This window comes from Typopeltis vanoorti, chromosome 12 (genome assembly GCF_054136105.1).
Source record: "Typopeltis vanoorti isolate ZY-2024b chromosome 12, IOZ_Tvanoo_1.0, whole genome shotgun sequence".
NCBI classification, from domain to species: Eukaryota; Metazoa; Arthropoda; class Arachnida; order Uropygi; family Thelyphonidae; genus Typopeltis; species Typopeltis vanoorti.
Genome location: NC_143560.1, coordinates 43,881,310 through 43,897,432, shown reverse-complemented (window position 1 = coordinate 43,897,432; position 16,123 = coordinate 43,881,310). Strand labels below are relative to the sequence as shown.

The 16,123-nt window shown below is 36.9% G+C and overlaps 1 protein-coding gene across 1 annotated transcript in view; it reads left to right on the top strand.

Moving 5' to 3' along the window:
• LOC150100740 (uncharacterized) overlaps nucleotides 1-16,123 on the top strand; it is a 108,038-nt gene that overhangs the window by 28,727 nt on the left and 63,188 nt on the right. Inside the window, exon 4 of the mRNA XM_090401992.1 lies at nucleotides 5,541-5,633. Within this exon, the coding sequence (XP_090258118.1) occupies nucleotides 5,571-5,633 (63 nt within the window). The 5' untranslated portion in view covers nucleotides 5,541-5,570. The remainder of the gene's footprint in view (nucleotides 1-5,540; nucleotides 5,634-16,123) is intronic.

Here is a 16,123-nt window from a genome sequence, read left to right as displayed (position 1 = left end):
TGAAAAGTGCTTGTTTAGGTGTGTTCTATTGCCCCTTAAAGTTTGGCCCAAGAGTTCTGAATTACCCTGTATAAACAAATTATATGAAGTTCGAGAATAGGAAATTCTATGCCTTTTAATTCACTTAAATCTGTATAGCTAAATCCATTAAACATTAAAGAAATCAGTAAACATTAAACAAATATTCCTCTGCATCTGATCCTGGCCTCAATTCACCTGTATGGCATAGGCTAATAGTCACTAATTAGAGTATATTAACTTGAAATGGGTTAGAGTAATATTGGAATGAAGACATTGGAGAAATTACTAAATAAAATAAGCAATAAGTATGATTTAAGGGTCAAAGCTGTATAACTGAGAGGAGACCTCCACATAGCCTTTAAAGGAATGCGGAGAACCGACCAGGGCTTCTGACCTAATGTCCAATCCTCACCTTCTCGTGGTGCACCCTGTTGGGTATCTACTTTGATACTGAACGAACGAGGATGGGCTGGCAATTTGGGATTTAGCCGACCAAATTGTATTCTTATTGGTTAAACCAAAATAAAAAATGATGGTACAACATGACAAAATTTCATGCCGGCTGGGGCGTCGCCCGGTTAAACAAGGCCCCCGTTGTTTTCGCCAGTGAACCAGGGTGAACAGCGAAAAGTCAGCTACTGGAACAAATCTGAAAACAAACCCCAACTCAACATCACCAGAGTTAAAGATCGGTACTATCAACGTAAGAAGCCTGAATGGCAAAGAAATGGAGCTAGCTGAGGAATTAGATAAGTACCAGATCGACATAATAGGAGTGACTGAAACAAAAAAGATCAAAACTGGTGAGATCTTTCTGAGCAATAAATACAAAATGTTATATTCAGGCAATGACAATCAAGGAAAAGAAGGAGTAGCCATAGTATTCAACACAAAATACGAGGCTAATCTTCTTGAATGGCAGTCAGTCTCAAGTAGAGTAATGTGGGCAAATATGAGAATGGGGAACTGGACAATGAGACTTATTTGTGCCTATGGTCCCACAGAAGGTTCTACTAAGGTAGAAGTGGAGGAATTTTTTGAGGCTTTAGAAAAAGCAACTGACACAATGAAAAAGGAAAAGTTGGTCCTTGTTGGGGATCTAAATAGTAGAGTAGGAAATGATTGTGAGACATACAAAAATATTTTGGGAAAATTTGGAGAAAAGAGCAAAGCTAATAATAATGGCAAATATCTGTTGGATTTCTGCTCAGGACATGGACTGGTTATTACTAACACCATGTTCCAACATAAAAATGTGCACAAATTCACATGGAGAGAAGAGGCTAGGAATAAGAAAAGTCTCATTGACTATGTTATTGTTGATAGTGATGTTTTCTCCCTGGTGCAGGACACCAGAGTGTACAGAGGATTTGAAATTGGAAGTGATCACTATTTAGTCTTGAGCAGGATAAAATTGAATTTCATATTGAAAAGAATAACATGTAAGAAAGTTTTAAAGCGAATAAAAGTTGAGCAGCTCTCAGATGTGAACTGTAGACTAAAATACAGAAATATTATTGAAAAGAAAATGAAAGAGTTTGAGAACAGGAATCAAGCCTTGGAGATTCAGTGGCAAACTCTGAAGGAAACATTGATTGATTCTGCCAGAGAGGCATGTGGTGAGGTTGTGTGCAAGGATAAAAAAATCAGAACTCCCTGGTGGACACAGAAAGTTAAAGAGGTAGTGAAGGAAAAGAAGAAAGCATATCAAAAGTTCCTGGCAAATAAGTCAGCTTTTACTCTTACAGAATACAGAGACAAATGTAAGAAAGCTAAACAGTGTGTAAAACTAGCTAAACAAAAGTCATGGGAGGACTTTGGCAAGAATATAGAAAATAAATATCAAGAAGGTGGCAAAATATTCTGGAGGTTGTTGAAGAAGCTTAGGAATGGAGGAAAGAGTGCTGTAAAAGGAATTAGAGATGATAAAGGTGAAATGAAAACAGGAGAAAAAGATATCCTTGAAGTATGGAGTAATTACTTTGAAAAACTGCTAAATGAAACAAGCAGTGATGACAGCACAGTGATAAAAAACACTGACCAGGCATGCAGTCAGGAATACATATCCATACTTGAAGTAGAAAAAGCCATCAAAGGCTTGAAATGTGGAAAGGCAGCAGGAGTAGATGATATTCGACCAGAAATGCTGAAGTATGGTGGTATAAGAGTCTTACAGTGGCTGCACTGCATAGTTCAGAAAGCCTGGACAGAGGGACGAATTCCCGATGATTGGAGTAGAGCTCTCATAGTACCTATATATAAAAAGGGAAATAAAACTGAATGTGAGAATTACAGAGGTATTTCCCTACTGAGTGTTCCTGGCAAGATCTATGCAAGTATACTTGAGAAACGGTTGAGAAGAATTGTGGAAGAAAAGCTTGGTGAAGAACAAGCTGGATTCAGGCCAAATAGAGGCTGTCAGGATCAGATCTTCACTTTACGACAAATAGTCGAGAAAGCATGGGAATATAACAAAGATCTGTATTTAAGTTTTGTCGATTTGGAAAAGGCATATGACAAGGTGCCAAGAGAGAAGCTATTCAATACGCTGCAGTTATATGGTGTCAATGGGGCATTATATCAAGCAATACTTAGTCTTTATTTGAGTTGTGAGTCAGCAGTTAGAATTGAAGGAAGTACAGGAAGATGGTTTAATATTAAATCTGGTGTGAGACAAGGATGTACATTATCCCCTCTGTTATTCATTATCTATATGGATCACATTATGAAGGAATGTGGTATTAAACCTGATATCAAAATTGGAGATGTTAATGTCAGCTCTTTGCTTTATGCGGATGATGTTATACTTCTAAATAAATCCGCTACAAGTCTGCAAGATTCTCTGACTAAATTGAATAGCTTTTGTAATAGATATGGTATGAAGGTCAGCAATAAAAAGACAAAGACAATGAAAATAGGCAGAATCATTGAAAATGTCAACTGTGTTGTGAATGGAGAACCTGTGGAACAAGTAAAACATTTCAGCTACTTAGGCACAATTTTTACTGAAGATGGTAAACTAAATATAGAAATAGACAACAGAATCAGCAAAGCTGGTATGGTGGGAAGTCAATTGAATAAATTCATATGGAATAAGAAAGAAATTAGTCGGAACACTAAATTAGCTGTATACAAGACTGTGTTCAAACCAATTTTAACTTATGGATCTGAGAGCTGGGTCAGAAGTAAAACACTTGACCAAAGACTAGAGACCGCAGATATGAGAGTCCTGAGAAAGATTAGAGGCGTGAACAGATGGCATCAATGGCAATATCATATTAAAAATGAGGATATTAGGAAAGAACTTGACATTGTCAGCATCCAGGAATGCGTTAGCAGAGCTAATCTCAGATGGTATGGTCACTTAAATAGAATGGGAGAGGAAAGATTAGCAAAACAAGTGTTCTCTGCCAGGTTGGCAGGAAAACGACCCAGAGGAAGACCAAGATATAGGTGGATTGATACGGTACAAAGTGCCTTAGACGATAGAAATATAAGATCTGATAATGTTGGAGTCTTGACAAGTAATAGACTGATTTGGAGGAAAATTGTAGATAGGAAGTTAGTAATGATGTAATTTTTTCATGTAGTACTGTCATATCCTGTACACCCCTTGAGGGTACATGGCAGGAATTTGATGATGATGATGATGATGATTATAAATCATTTTGGAATGTAATATATTGTAGAGGGATTATAAAAAAAGTAGAAGGGAAGAACCAGAATTCCTGGAAGTTATGTAAAGGTGTGGTGAAGAGTAGATTTTTTACATGGAGGATTGTCAGTGAATGGAACATATTACCAGAATGTGTTGTTAATGCAAGGAGTGTTAAAGAATTTAAGATTATATATGATAAATATGTTTTCAGTTGAATGAACCTCTCACAATAAGTCTGCTGATTCCATGGAGGTTGTAATAAAAAAAATAATAATAAATTAGAAATGCTGAAAGCAGAATTTTTTTGCATGCAGTTATTACTAGGCTTGTGCACTCCCATTTTGACTGGTGTATGCGCACGCAATCACGCACGCACGCGCACACACACACACACACACAGCAGAGAGAGAGAGCATTGAGAGGAGCATATGTTTTCCTTTACATGCAGAGTGGAATTCATTGCTTGATAGTTTGATGAGTTATGTGTGACTGTTAAATCTCTCTTGGCAACTATTTTGACTTTATATGCAGGTATAGTAATGATGATAATAGAATAGTAATATTTCCTACTGTATATTTCCAACTCACACATACTGTCTCAAAAGCACTGTAACTATTTCCATGTTGAATGGGCTCAGTTTTTTGCTATCATCAATGACGCTCTCACCTTCTCTCCTATTGCCTTTTCTGTCTCCATGAAAAACACTATATCTCTCTATCTGTTCTTGTCAATCCATCATTCTCATCATCTGTTTTATTTAAACCAATAATTTTTTGCAAATTATCTTGTTCGTTGCCAGAAATTCTTCCCCTTATTCTTAAATACTTGTAACATTTGCAGCTCATTTTTTATTTTTATTATAAAATATATTCATATTTAAAAAAAAATTCAGTAGATTTCATTAAGTATCAGTATTAAAGAAGATCTGAATACCATCTGAGTACAATATCTCTTTTCATACATGTTACAGAAAGTTAATTATAAAATAACATAAATCTGGAACATTTATGAAAAGAGATATTATACTCAGACTTAGGTGGATACTTAGGCCTTCTTTAATATTGATGCTTAAGGAAATCTGATGGTATTGCATTACCAATTTAACAACAATGCTTGTTTTTGGAAGTAATATTATGTTGTTTAAAATTTTCAACATTTTGTTAGTTCACTTTTTTTTCTATATAGTCTAGAAATTAAACAATTTTAGAATTTTTAAAAGACAAACATTGAAAATTCAAGGATATTCTCACACAACAATTTAGTTCGAATATTCATCTGGAAAACAGATTTAAGTTATCAATTCATGTGAATTAAAAAAAATGATAATTAGATTTTTTTCTATTAAGATATTTTAAAATATTATAGAGCCTCCATATCTCAGTTGGTTTAATGAAACCTTTGGTTGGAATGACATGGTTTGAATCCCATCTATGACGCAAGGAACCTTTATCAGGTGTTTACAATCAAATGGTGAGGTAGCCAGTCTTATAAGGAGGTAGAGGGATTTTCATCTCTCTAAACAGACAAACTGCCAGAAAAAAACATATGCAACATGTACTGACATCAACACTATGGGAATAAGGATTAACCACTTTGTTCCATCAGATTTGGTTTCGAACACCTGCAGTAAGGTGTGGGTCTACATATAAGCATAAATCAGGAAGGAAAATTATAAAGTGATCTTAAAATAAAAGGTCCTATAAAATACTTTGTGACCTTGAAAATACTAACTTAAAATATTTGCTGTTTTCATTTAAGGATTGATCTCTAACATTATTAATATACTGTTACAAACTTTTACGACATGAACAACCTATCCTTATAGTACAGCATTTCTATTAGTTTTGTTTGATTATTTAGGATAGCCGATTATTACTCCTCCCATGGATAATGTCTATCTCTCTTGCCACACTTTTGGATATTATTCTCTCATTTTATCTCATTAGTGATGCAGTAAGTATTTTTTTTCCAGTTATAAAAAGTTATATACATAAAATTTGAGTGATTTATGATATTGAATCTTATATTAAAAACTATGTATAATTCTAGAAATGAGATTTACATTTGAATGACAAATTAACATGTCACCATAGTTAAAAACAAATATCTATTCTTCTAGTAGCAAGGCTTATACATTAGTCATACATAACTGATAATTAGTTTACGGAATTAACAATGCATATAAAGTATATTAATTAAAGGTAACTTTAATGAATAACTTCTATATTTCGGCAACGTCACGTTGCCATCTTCAGGAACATAAAGATATGGTATGTGCACGCAGGCACTAACAAAAGCAGATGAGGAAGAAAGCAAGAAACTAATATTGTTCCTAAAGTCCTAATGGTGCCCTCTGGTGGGCTAATTTGGTTGTCTTGACAGCTGGGCTGAAGTTCTTTCTCATAATGTAAGTCTCCCAAATTTGGGGTAGTTTCATGCACCCAATTTTGTTGAGGTTAGGAACGTTTTTTAGAGCTGCTGATGATTCCTTGAATAATCTTTTGTATTTAAACTTGCTGCGGTGTATTATTTTTGTTTTCTTCCAACAAATTCTATGGCGGGTATCTAAGGCATGGTCTGCCAGCCCAGAGCAGCTGTACTGGTGAAACCAGATGTGGTCTTTGTGTTCTGAAATCCTGATATTTCCTGTTCTGCCTGTTTGGCCAAAGTAGAACAATTTGCAACTGCAAGGGACCTGGTATACACCAGGTAGGTCTAGGGGAAGTTGTTGGTCTTTGGTAGAGCGGATAAGGGATGCCAACTTTTTATATGGTCTGTAACAAGAAGTAAGGTCATATTTTTTGCAGATATTGGTTATTTTCTCAGAGGTTCCGTTTATGTAGGGGATGGTGATAGATTTGGTGTAATCTTTATTGTGGAGGGGAGAAAGGGGGGTGGTGGTTTACTGGTTTTAGTATTTTTTGGATTTTTTGGGGGTTATAGCCATTGGCTAAGAAAGTGTTGAGGATGTGGTTTAGTTCAGTAGTTAGGGCCTTGTTATCTGAGCAGATTAATTTTTGCCCTGTTATATAGTGTTTTTATAACCCCATATTGTTGTGAGTGGGGGGGGGGGGCTTGCTGGTGAATGTATTTGCCAGTATGTGTGGGTTTTCTGTAAACAGAGAAAACCAAAGATCCATCAAGCTGACGAGTGATTAAAGTGTCTAGGAAGGGGAGGGTGTTGTTTTCCTCTTTTTCTAAGGTGAACTGGACTCTGGGGTGTTGGTTGTTTAAGTGTGTTAGGAAGGAGTGGAGTGTGTCTGAGCCATGTGGCCAAATAGCAAACACATCATCCACGTAACGAAGCTAAATAGTGGGTTTTTGTGGGGTGGAGTTTAAGGCTTTCTCTTCAAAGGTCTCCATAAAGAAATTGGCCAAGAGGGGGGGAAAGTGGTGAACCTATGGCTGTCCCCTCTATCTGTTTGTAGAACTTTCCTTGCCAAACGAAATAGCCTGAGTTCATTGTGAACTGAAATAGGGCTGAGATATCGGGAGGAAATTTGGCTTGGATGAGCTCTAGGATTTCTTTGAGTGGGACATTAGTGAATAGGGAGGAAACGTCAAAACTGACCATTATGTCAGTGTGTTGGAGTGAGAGGTTTTCTATACTGGCTTTAAAGTGGGCTGAGTTTTTTATGTGTGATGATGTGTTGCCAGAGTATAGTGTGTGAGCGTTTTGGCTAAATGTTTGGCTAATTTATATGTGGGGGAATCAATGCCATCGACTATGGGACGTAATGGCACATTTTGTTTATGTATTTTTGAGAGTCCATTAATTGGGGGGGGGTGTCTAGAGTTATAAGGTTTTAGTTTGTTAGTGACTTCCAGTTAGGAAATCATGATCCAAATAGAATGTGGGATTCGCAACCTTCCTAACCATATCGCAAACAACGTCAGACTGGATGTAGTCGGTGTTCTCACTAAAGCCAAACCTCCAAAAACCAACTTATCCAAAGACGAATATGCAGCCCTATAAGAAATGAAGAATAACAAAAAAATAGTAATCACCAAAGCAGATAAGGGAAACGCCACTGTGGTGCTCAATCAAAAGGACTACAAAGGTAAGCTTAATGCTTTAGTACTAGACCGTACTACTTACCTCCCTATTGAATATAATCCTACCCGCTCTCAGATTAGAACTCTCCACAGACTCCTTAAGAAAGTCACTTCTTGGCCTGTGGAAGTCACAAACAAACTAAAACCTTATAACTCTAGACCCCCCCCCCCCCCCAATTATATGGACTCCCAAAAATACATAAACAAAATGTGCCATTACGTCCCATAGTTGATGGCATTGATTCCCCCACATATAAATTAGCCAAACATTTAGCCAGAACGCTCACACACTATACTGGCAACACATCATCACACATAAAAAACTCAACCCACTTTAAAGCCAGTATAGAAAACCTCTCACTCCAACACACTGACATAATGGTCAGTTTTGACGTCTCCTCCCTATTCACTAATGTCCCACTCAAAGAAATCCTAGAGCTCATCCAAGCCAAATTTCCTCCCGATATCTCAGCCCTATTTCAATTCACAATGAACTCAGGCTATTTCGTTTGGCAAGGAAAGTTCTACAAACAGATAGAGGGGACAGCCATGGGTTCACCACTTTCCCCCCCTCTTGGCCAATTTCTTTATGGAGACCTTTGAAGAGAAAGCCTTAAACTCCACCCCACAAAAACCCACTATTTAGCTTCGTTACGTGGATGATGTGTTTGCTATTTGGCCACATGGCTCAGACACACTCCACTCCTTCCTAACACACTTAAACAACCAACACCCCAGAGTCCAGTTCACCTTAGAAAAAGAGGAAAACAACACCCTCCCCTTCCTAGACACTTTAATCACTCGCCAGCTTGATGGATCTTTGGTTTTCTCTGTTTACAGAAAACCCACACATACTGGCAGATACATTCACCAGCAATCCCCCCCCCACTCACAACAATATGGGGTTATAAAAACACTATATAACAGGGCAAAATTAATCTGCTCAGATAACAAGGCCCTAACAACTGAACTAAACCACATCCTCAACACTTTCTTAGCCAATGGCTATAACCCCAAAAAAATCCAAAAAATACTAAAACCAGTAAACCACCACCCCCCTTTCTCCCCTCCACAATAAAGATTACACCAAATCTATCACCATCCCCTACATCCACGGAACCTCTGAGAAAATAACCAATATCTGCAAAAAATATGACCTTACTTCCTGTTACAGACCATATAAAAAGTCATCGTCATCATCATCATCAAATTCCTGCATTTACCCACAAGGGGTGTACAGGATATGATAGTACTACATGAAAAAATTATATCATTACTAACTTCCTATCTACAATTTTCCTCCAAATCAGTCTGTTACTTGTCAATACTCCGACATTATCAGATCTTATATTTCTATCGTCTAAGGCACTTTGTACCGTATCAATCCACCTATATCTTGGTCTTCCTCTGGGTCGTTTTGCTGCCAAAGTGGCAGAGAACAATTGTTTTGCTAATCTTTCCTCGTCCATTCTTTTTAGGTGACCATACCAATTGAGATTAGCTCTGCTAACGCATTCCTGGATGCAGACAATGTCAAGTTCTTTCCTAATATCCTCGTTTTTAATATGATATTGCCATTGATGCCATCTGTTCACGCCTGTAATCTTTCTCAGGACTCTCATATCTGCGGTCTCTAGTCTTTGGTCAAGTGTTTTACTTCTGACCCAGCTCTCAGATCCATAAGTTAAAACTGGTTTGAACACTGTCTTGTATACAGCTAATTTAGTGTTCTGACTAATTTCTCTCTTATTCCATATGAATTTATTCAATTGACTTCTCACCATACCAGCTTTATTGATTCTGTTGTCTATTTCTATATTTAATTTACCATCTTCAGTAAAAATCGTGCCTAAGTAGCTGAAACATTTTACTTGATCCACAGGTTCTCCATTCACAACAGAGTTGACATTTTCAATGATTCTGTCTATTTTCATTCTCTTTGTCTTTTTATTGCTGACTTTCATACCATATCTATTACAACAGCTATTCAATTTAGTCAGAGAATCTTGCAGACTTGTAGCGGATTTATTTAGAAGTATAACATCATCCGCATAAAGTAAAGAGCTGACATTAACATCTCCAATTTTGATATCATGTTTAATACCACTTTCCTTCATAATGTGATCCATATAGATAATGAATAACAGAATGATAATGTACATCCTTGTCTCTCACCAGATTAAACCATCTTCCTGTACTTCCTTCAATTCTAACTGCTGACTTACAACTCAAATAAAGACTAAGTATTGCTTGATATAATGCCCCATTGACACCATATACCTGCAGCGTATTGAATAGCTTCTCTCTTGGCACCTTATCATATGCTTTTTCCAAATCGACAAAACTTAAATACAGATCTTTGTTATATTCCCCTCCTTTCTCGACTATTTGTCGTAAAGTGAAGATCTGATCCTGACAGCCTCTGTTTGGCCTGAATCCAGCTTGTTTTTCACCAAGCTTTTCTTCCACAATTCTTCTCAACCGTTTCTCAAGTATACTTGCATAGATTTTGCCAGGAACACTCAGTAGGGAAATACCTCTGTAATTCTCACATTCAGTTTTATTTACCTTTTTATATATGGGTACTATGAGAGCTCTACTCCAATCATTGGGAATTCGTCCCTCTGTCCAGGCTTTCTGAACTGTAAGACTCTTATACCACCATACTTCAGCATTTCTGGTCTAATATCATCTATGCCTGCTGCCTTTCCTCATTTCAAGCCTTTGATGGCTTTTTCTACTTCAAGTATGGATATGTATTCCTGCCTGCATGCCTGGTCAGTGTTTTTTACCACTGTGCTGTCATCACTGCTTGTTTCATTTAGCAGTTTTTCAAAGTAATTACTCCATACTTCAAGGATATCTTTTTTCTCCAGTTTTCATGTCACCTTCATCATCTCTAACTCCTTTTACAGCACTCTTTCCTCCATTCCTAAGCTTCTTCAACAACCTCCAGAATATTTTGCCACCTTCTTGATATTTATTTTCTATATTCTTGTCAAAGTCCTCCCATGACTTTTGTTTAGCTAGTTTTACACAGTGTTTAGCATTCTTGCATTTGTCTCTATATTCTCTAAGAGCACAAGCTGACTTATTTGACAGGAACTTTTGATATGCTTTCTTCTTTTCCTTCACTGTCTCTTTAACTTCCTGTGTCCACCAGGGAGTTCTGATTTTTTTATCCTTGCAGACAACCTCACCACATGCCTCTCTGGCAGAATCAGTCAATGTTTTCTTCAGAGTTTGCCACTGAATCTCCAAGGTTTGATTCCTGTTCTCAAACTCTTTCATTTTTTCTTCAATAATCTTTGTGTATTTTAGTCTACAGTTCACATCTGAGAGCTGCTCAACTTTTATTCGCTTTAAAACTTTCTTACATGTTATTCTTTTCAATATGAAATTCAATTTTATCCTGCTCAAGACTAAATAGTGATCACTTCCAATTTCAAATCCTCTGTACACTCTTGTGTCCTTCACCAGGGAGAAGACATCACTATCAACAATAACATAGTCATTGAGACTTTTCTTATTCCTAGCCTCTTCTCTCCATGTGAATTTGTGCACATTTTTATGTTGGAACATGGTGTTAGTAATAACCAGTCCATGTCCTGAGCAGAAATCCAACAGAAATTTGCCATTATTATTAGCTTTGCTGTTTTCTCCAAATTTTCCCAAAATATTTTTGTATGTCTCACAATCATTTCCTACTCTGCTATTTAGATCCCCAACAAGGACCAACTTTTCCTTTTTCATTGTGTCAGTTGCTTTTTCTAAAGCCTCAAAAAATTCCTCCACTTCTACCTTAGTAGAACCTTCTGTGGGACCATAGGCACAAATAAGTCTCATTGTCCAGTTCCCCATTCTCATATTTGCCCACATTACTCTACTTGAGACTGACTGCCATTCACGAAGATTAGCCTCGTATTTTGTGTTGAATACTATGGCTACTCCTTCTTTTCCTTGATTGTCATTGCCTGAATATAACATTTTGTATTTATTGCTCAGAAAGATCTCACCAGTTTTTGTCTTTTTTGTTTCAGTCACCCCTATTATGTCGATCTGGTACTTATCTAATTCCTCAGCTAGCTCCATTTCTTTGCCATTCAGGCTTCTTACGTTGATAGTACCGATCTTTAACTCTGGTGATGTTGAGTTGGGGTTTGTTTTCAGATTTGTTCCAGTAGCTGACTTTTCGCTGTTTGCCCTGGTTCCCTGGCGAAAACAATGGGGGCCTTGTTTAACCGGACGACGCCCCAGCCGGCATGAAATTTTGTCATGTTGTACCATCATTTATTTATTTTGGTTTAACCAATAAGAATACAATTTGGTCGGCTAAATCCCAAATTGTCAGCCCATCCTCGTTCGTTCAGTATCCAAGTAGATACCCTATAGGGTGCACCACGAGAATGTGCGGATTGGACATTAGGTCAGAAGCCCTCGTCGGTTCTCCGCATTCCTTTAAAGGCTATGTGGAGGTCTCCTCTCAGTTATACAGCTTTGACCCTTAAGCATATAAAAAGTTGGCATCCCTTATCCGCTCTACCAAAGACCAACCACTTCCACTAGACCTACCTGGTGTATACCAGGTCCCTTGCAGCTGCAAATTGTCCTACTTTGGCCAAACAGGCAGAACAGCAAATATCAGGAGTTCAGAACACAAAGACTACATCCGGTTTCACCAGTACAGCCGCTCTGGGCTGGCAGACCATGCCTTAGATACCCACCATAGAATTTGCTGGAAGAAAACAAAAATAATACACTGCAGCGAGTTTAAATACGAAAGATTATTCAAGGAATCATCAGCAGCTCTAAAAAACGTTCCTAACCTCAACAAATTTGAGTGCATGAAACTACTCCAAATTTGGGAGACTTCCATTATGAGAAAGAACTTCAGCCCAACTGTCAAGACAACCAAATTAGCCCACCAGAGGGCACCATTAAGACTTTAGGAACAATATTAGTTTCTTGCTTTCTTCCTCATTTGCTTTTGTTAGTGCCTGCGTGCACATACCATATCTTTATGTTCCTGAAGATGGCAACGTGACATTGCCGAAATATAGAAGTTATTCATTAAAGTTACCTTTAATTAATATACTTTATATGCGTTGTTAATTCCGTAAACTAATTACCAGTTAAATATTTGTACTGAACTAATAACTATAGTTGAGTACAGATATTTCACTTTAAGTTTCTTATAGCATCCCTTTCCATATGAATAGAAAACCATGGGAATTCAAAAGTAAATGATTATGGCTGTATGCCCCCAGTGTCTGACATTCTTATACCACAGCATTTATGCTAAATTTAAACTGATCAAATACAAACTGCCTGATCAAGTAGAAAACCTGAGATTAAAATCAATTATCTATATGTATTTAGTTTTGTGATAAAATATATATATAGCACAGTATATTAAAAAATACACACGCACACACAGATACAAGGTGTGACAATTAATTCCTGGAATGCACCCGTAAAAAATCTACGTTCGGAAGTATACATAGTGGCTACTGTCGCCTTCAAATTGCATTTATACCTTGTGCATTTATATAGTAGTTTAGATGGTGTTCCCATTTTTTGAAACAGGCCTGGAACTCTTTTTACATAATACTCTTGAGTTCCTTTATCACATTATGCTGGATATCAGTGATGTCTGAAAATCTTCATCCTTTTAGCGCTGTCTTGAATTTTGGAAACAGCCAGAAATCACAGGTTGCTAAGTCGGGTGAATAAGTAGGATGACCTAATTCAGTAATTGATTTTTTGGCCAGAAACTCTCTCATGATGAGCGCAATATGGCTTGCTTCATTGTGATGGATGATTCATTTGTCAGGCCACAATTCAGGTCTTTTTCTCTGAACAGAATCTTGTAATCTTTTCAGCACCTCTAAATAGCATTGTTGTTGACCTTTTGTTCCTGTTCAATTAATTCATAGTGGACTATCCTCTTGTGATCAAAGAAACACACCTGCATGGTCTTGAACCAAGAATGTGACATGCATGCTTTTTTTTTTTGGATGTGGTGAACTCTGGGTTTTGTACTGCATGGTGTGGCATTTTGTTTCAGGATTGTACTGGAAGCACCAGGTTTCAGCACCCATAATTACTCTCGGTAACACGTGCTTATTTGCAGAAAGATTAGCTGCAACTTGAAGCTGCCACTCGATCAAGATCTGAGGTACAAACTTTGCAGAAATTTTTCACAAATTTTTTCACATTTTTCAGTTAAAATTATCCTGACTGTTTCTTGATTATTTGCAATTCACCAGCCGTTAACTGTATACTTAATTGTCTGTCAGACTGTACCAAATCTTGCACTTTGTTCATATTTGCGTCCATTATTTTTGTTTTTGGCTGCCCACTTCTGGTGTTGTCATTTACATCTTCTTGCCCACCTTTGAATCTCTTATGTCACTCAAAGATACTTGACTTTTTCAGAGCATCTACATCATATGCCACTTTCAACAGCTCCAATGTTTCAGTGGCAGTTTTGCCAATTTTCACACAAATTTGATGTTAACCTGTTGCTCCAAATTTTGATCACAAATTTTTATGCCAAAGTTTACACGTAGATCTCTATTGTTTTTGCAATATCCAACTAGCAAATGGCTCTATTGCCTTGAGGTTTACACACACATCAGTTAAAACATGTACAAAGACAATTACTCATGTGACTGTAATAAATTTAGTTTAATCCTTTATCCAAGTGTGAGCAAACAAAGTTTGCACCTGAAAGTATCTTCAGGATTGGGGTAAGGTAGTACAACACCGGGCAACTCGTTGCAATGGTGGAGCAAGCTAACATCACTCCTATCTCAGTATCTCCAATAATGCAAAACACATCTCCTTGTGGATATGTATAATGTTATGCATTAAGGGAAGAGCCACTACCCAGACCAGTTTTGACCCCTATTGTGGTCTCTTCAGTGGGAGCCAGGCCCAAGTGGAGATACCAGGCAGAAGCATTAGCAAGGTCATCTCTTCCTATAGGAGTTGTCAAATGGTGTGCCACCTTTTTATTAAATTACTCTGGATTTAGAGAAAGATGTTGAAAGTTTATTTTTCACTTGGTTAGACTATAATAAATTTAGTTTAATCCTTTATCCAAGTGTGAGCAAACAAGGTTTGCGCCTGAAAGTATTTTCAGGACTGGGGTAAGGTAGTACCAAACTTCAGGCACAAACTTTGTTTGCTCACACTTGGATAAAGGATTAAACTAAATTTATTATAGTATAACCAAGTGAAAAATAAACTTTTAACAATTTACTCATGTGACTCCAACCAAATCACCTGTGCAGTGATTTGGTTGGAGTCACATGGCCATTCTGGGAATACGGTCATTCTGGGAATTAAATTGTCACACCTTGTATATATATGTGTGTGTATATTTTTAAGATGCTGTGATATTCTAATTTTCCAGACTTCGGTATATAAAACCTGTCACAGCAGTTTATTCAGAATATTTCTTTGACTAAATGTTCATATTTAGAGCTGACCCAAAGGATCATATGGCTAATGTCAACTACATGCTAAACTTGGACTTGAGATTTTATATGCCAAAGGATAATCAGAGATTTGCTTCTCTGTGGAAAAGGGCTGAACAAGCAGTTTGAACATACAAGTTTCACAAACATGACACTTGATGAGTGCCAGGCAAAGATAGGTGAAAGTTTGTGTTTAAGAGAAGGAAGTAATTGACTTTTTTTTAGTTTAAAGGTGGCAGTTGCCTGGAACTTCTTGAGGATTTTGATGACATGTTCAGAAGCACCTTTTACATTAAGAATGGAAATACTTTGTATTTCTGAATGATTTGGAGGATTATGAGTGAAACTGATGAATTTCTGTAACTCAGTTAGCTTTGACAATGACTTTTGGTTGGAAAAACCTGGGTCAAAATCCTGTCGAGGACACAAAGAACCTTTGAAAGTTAGCTGGTCTTATATGGAGGTGGCTTGGTTTTTCATTCTACAAAATGTGTAAATCAGCCAGAAGACCATGCACAACTGAGTAATAATAAACTCTATATAATGGTTAATCCTACAAATAGGATTAACCATGTTATAAGAACATTAACCACAGTATCAGCCTTGATGGATGTACACCTGAATAAGTGCAGTGCTCATTGAAATTGAAATAACATTTAGATACAGTTGAATAACATGGATGTGAAGTATAACTTATTTAATATGTCATCCATGTTGCCATTTGGGAAGTTAACCAGGTTTCAAAGAAGCCAAGTTACTTGGCTATGAAAAGGATTGACCTAATGCACAGTGGAAAATGAAAATGGATGAAACTCAATTATTTTAATTAATAACACTAATAATTATTATTATTATTATTATTACTGAAGTTATTGTGATTTAATTATTTAAATTATACTCAAT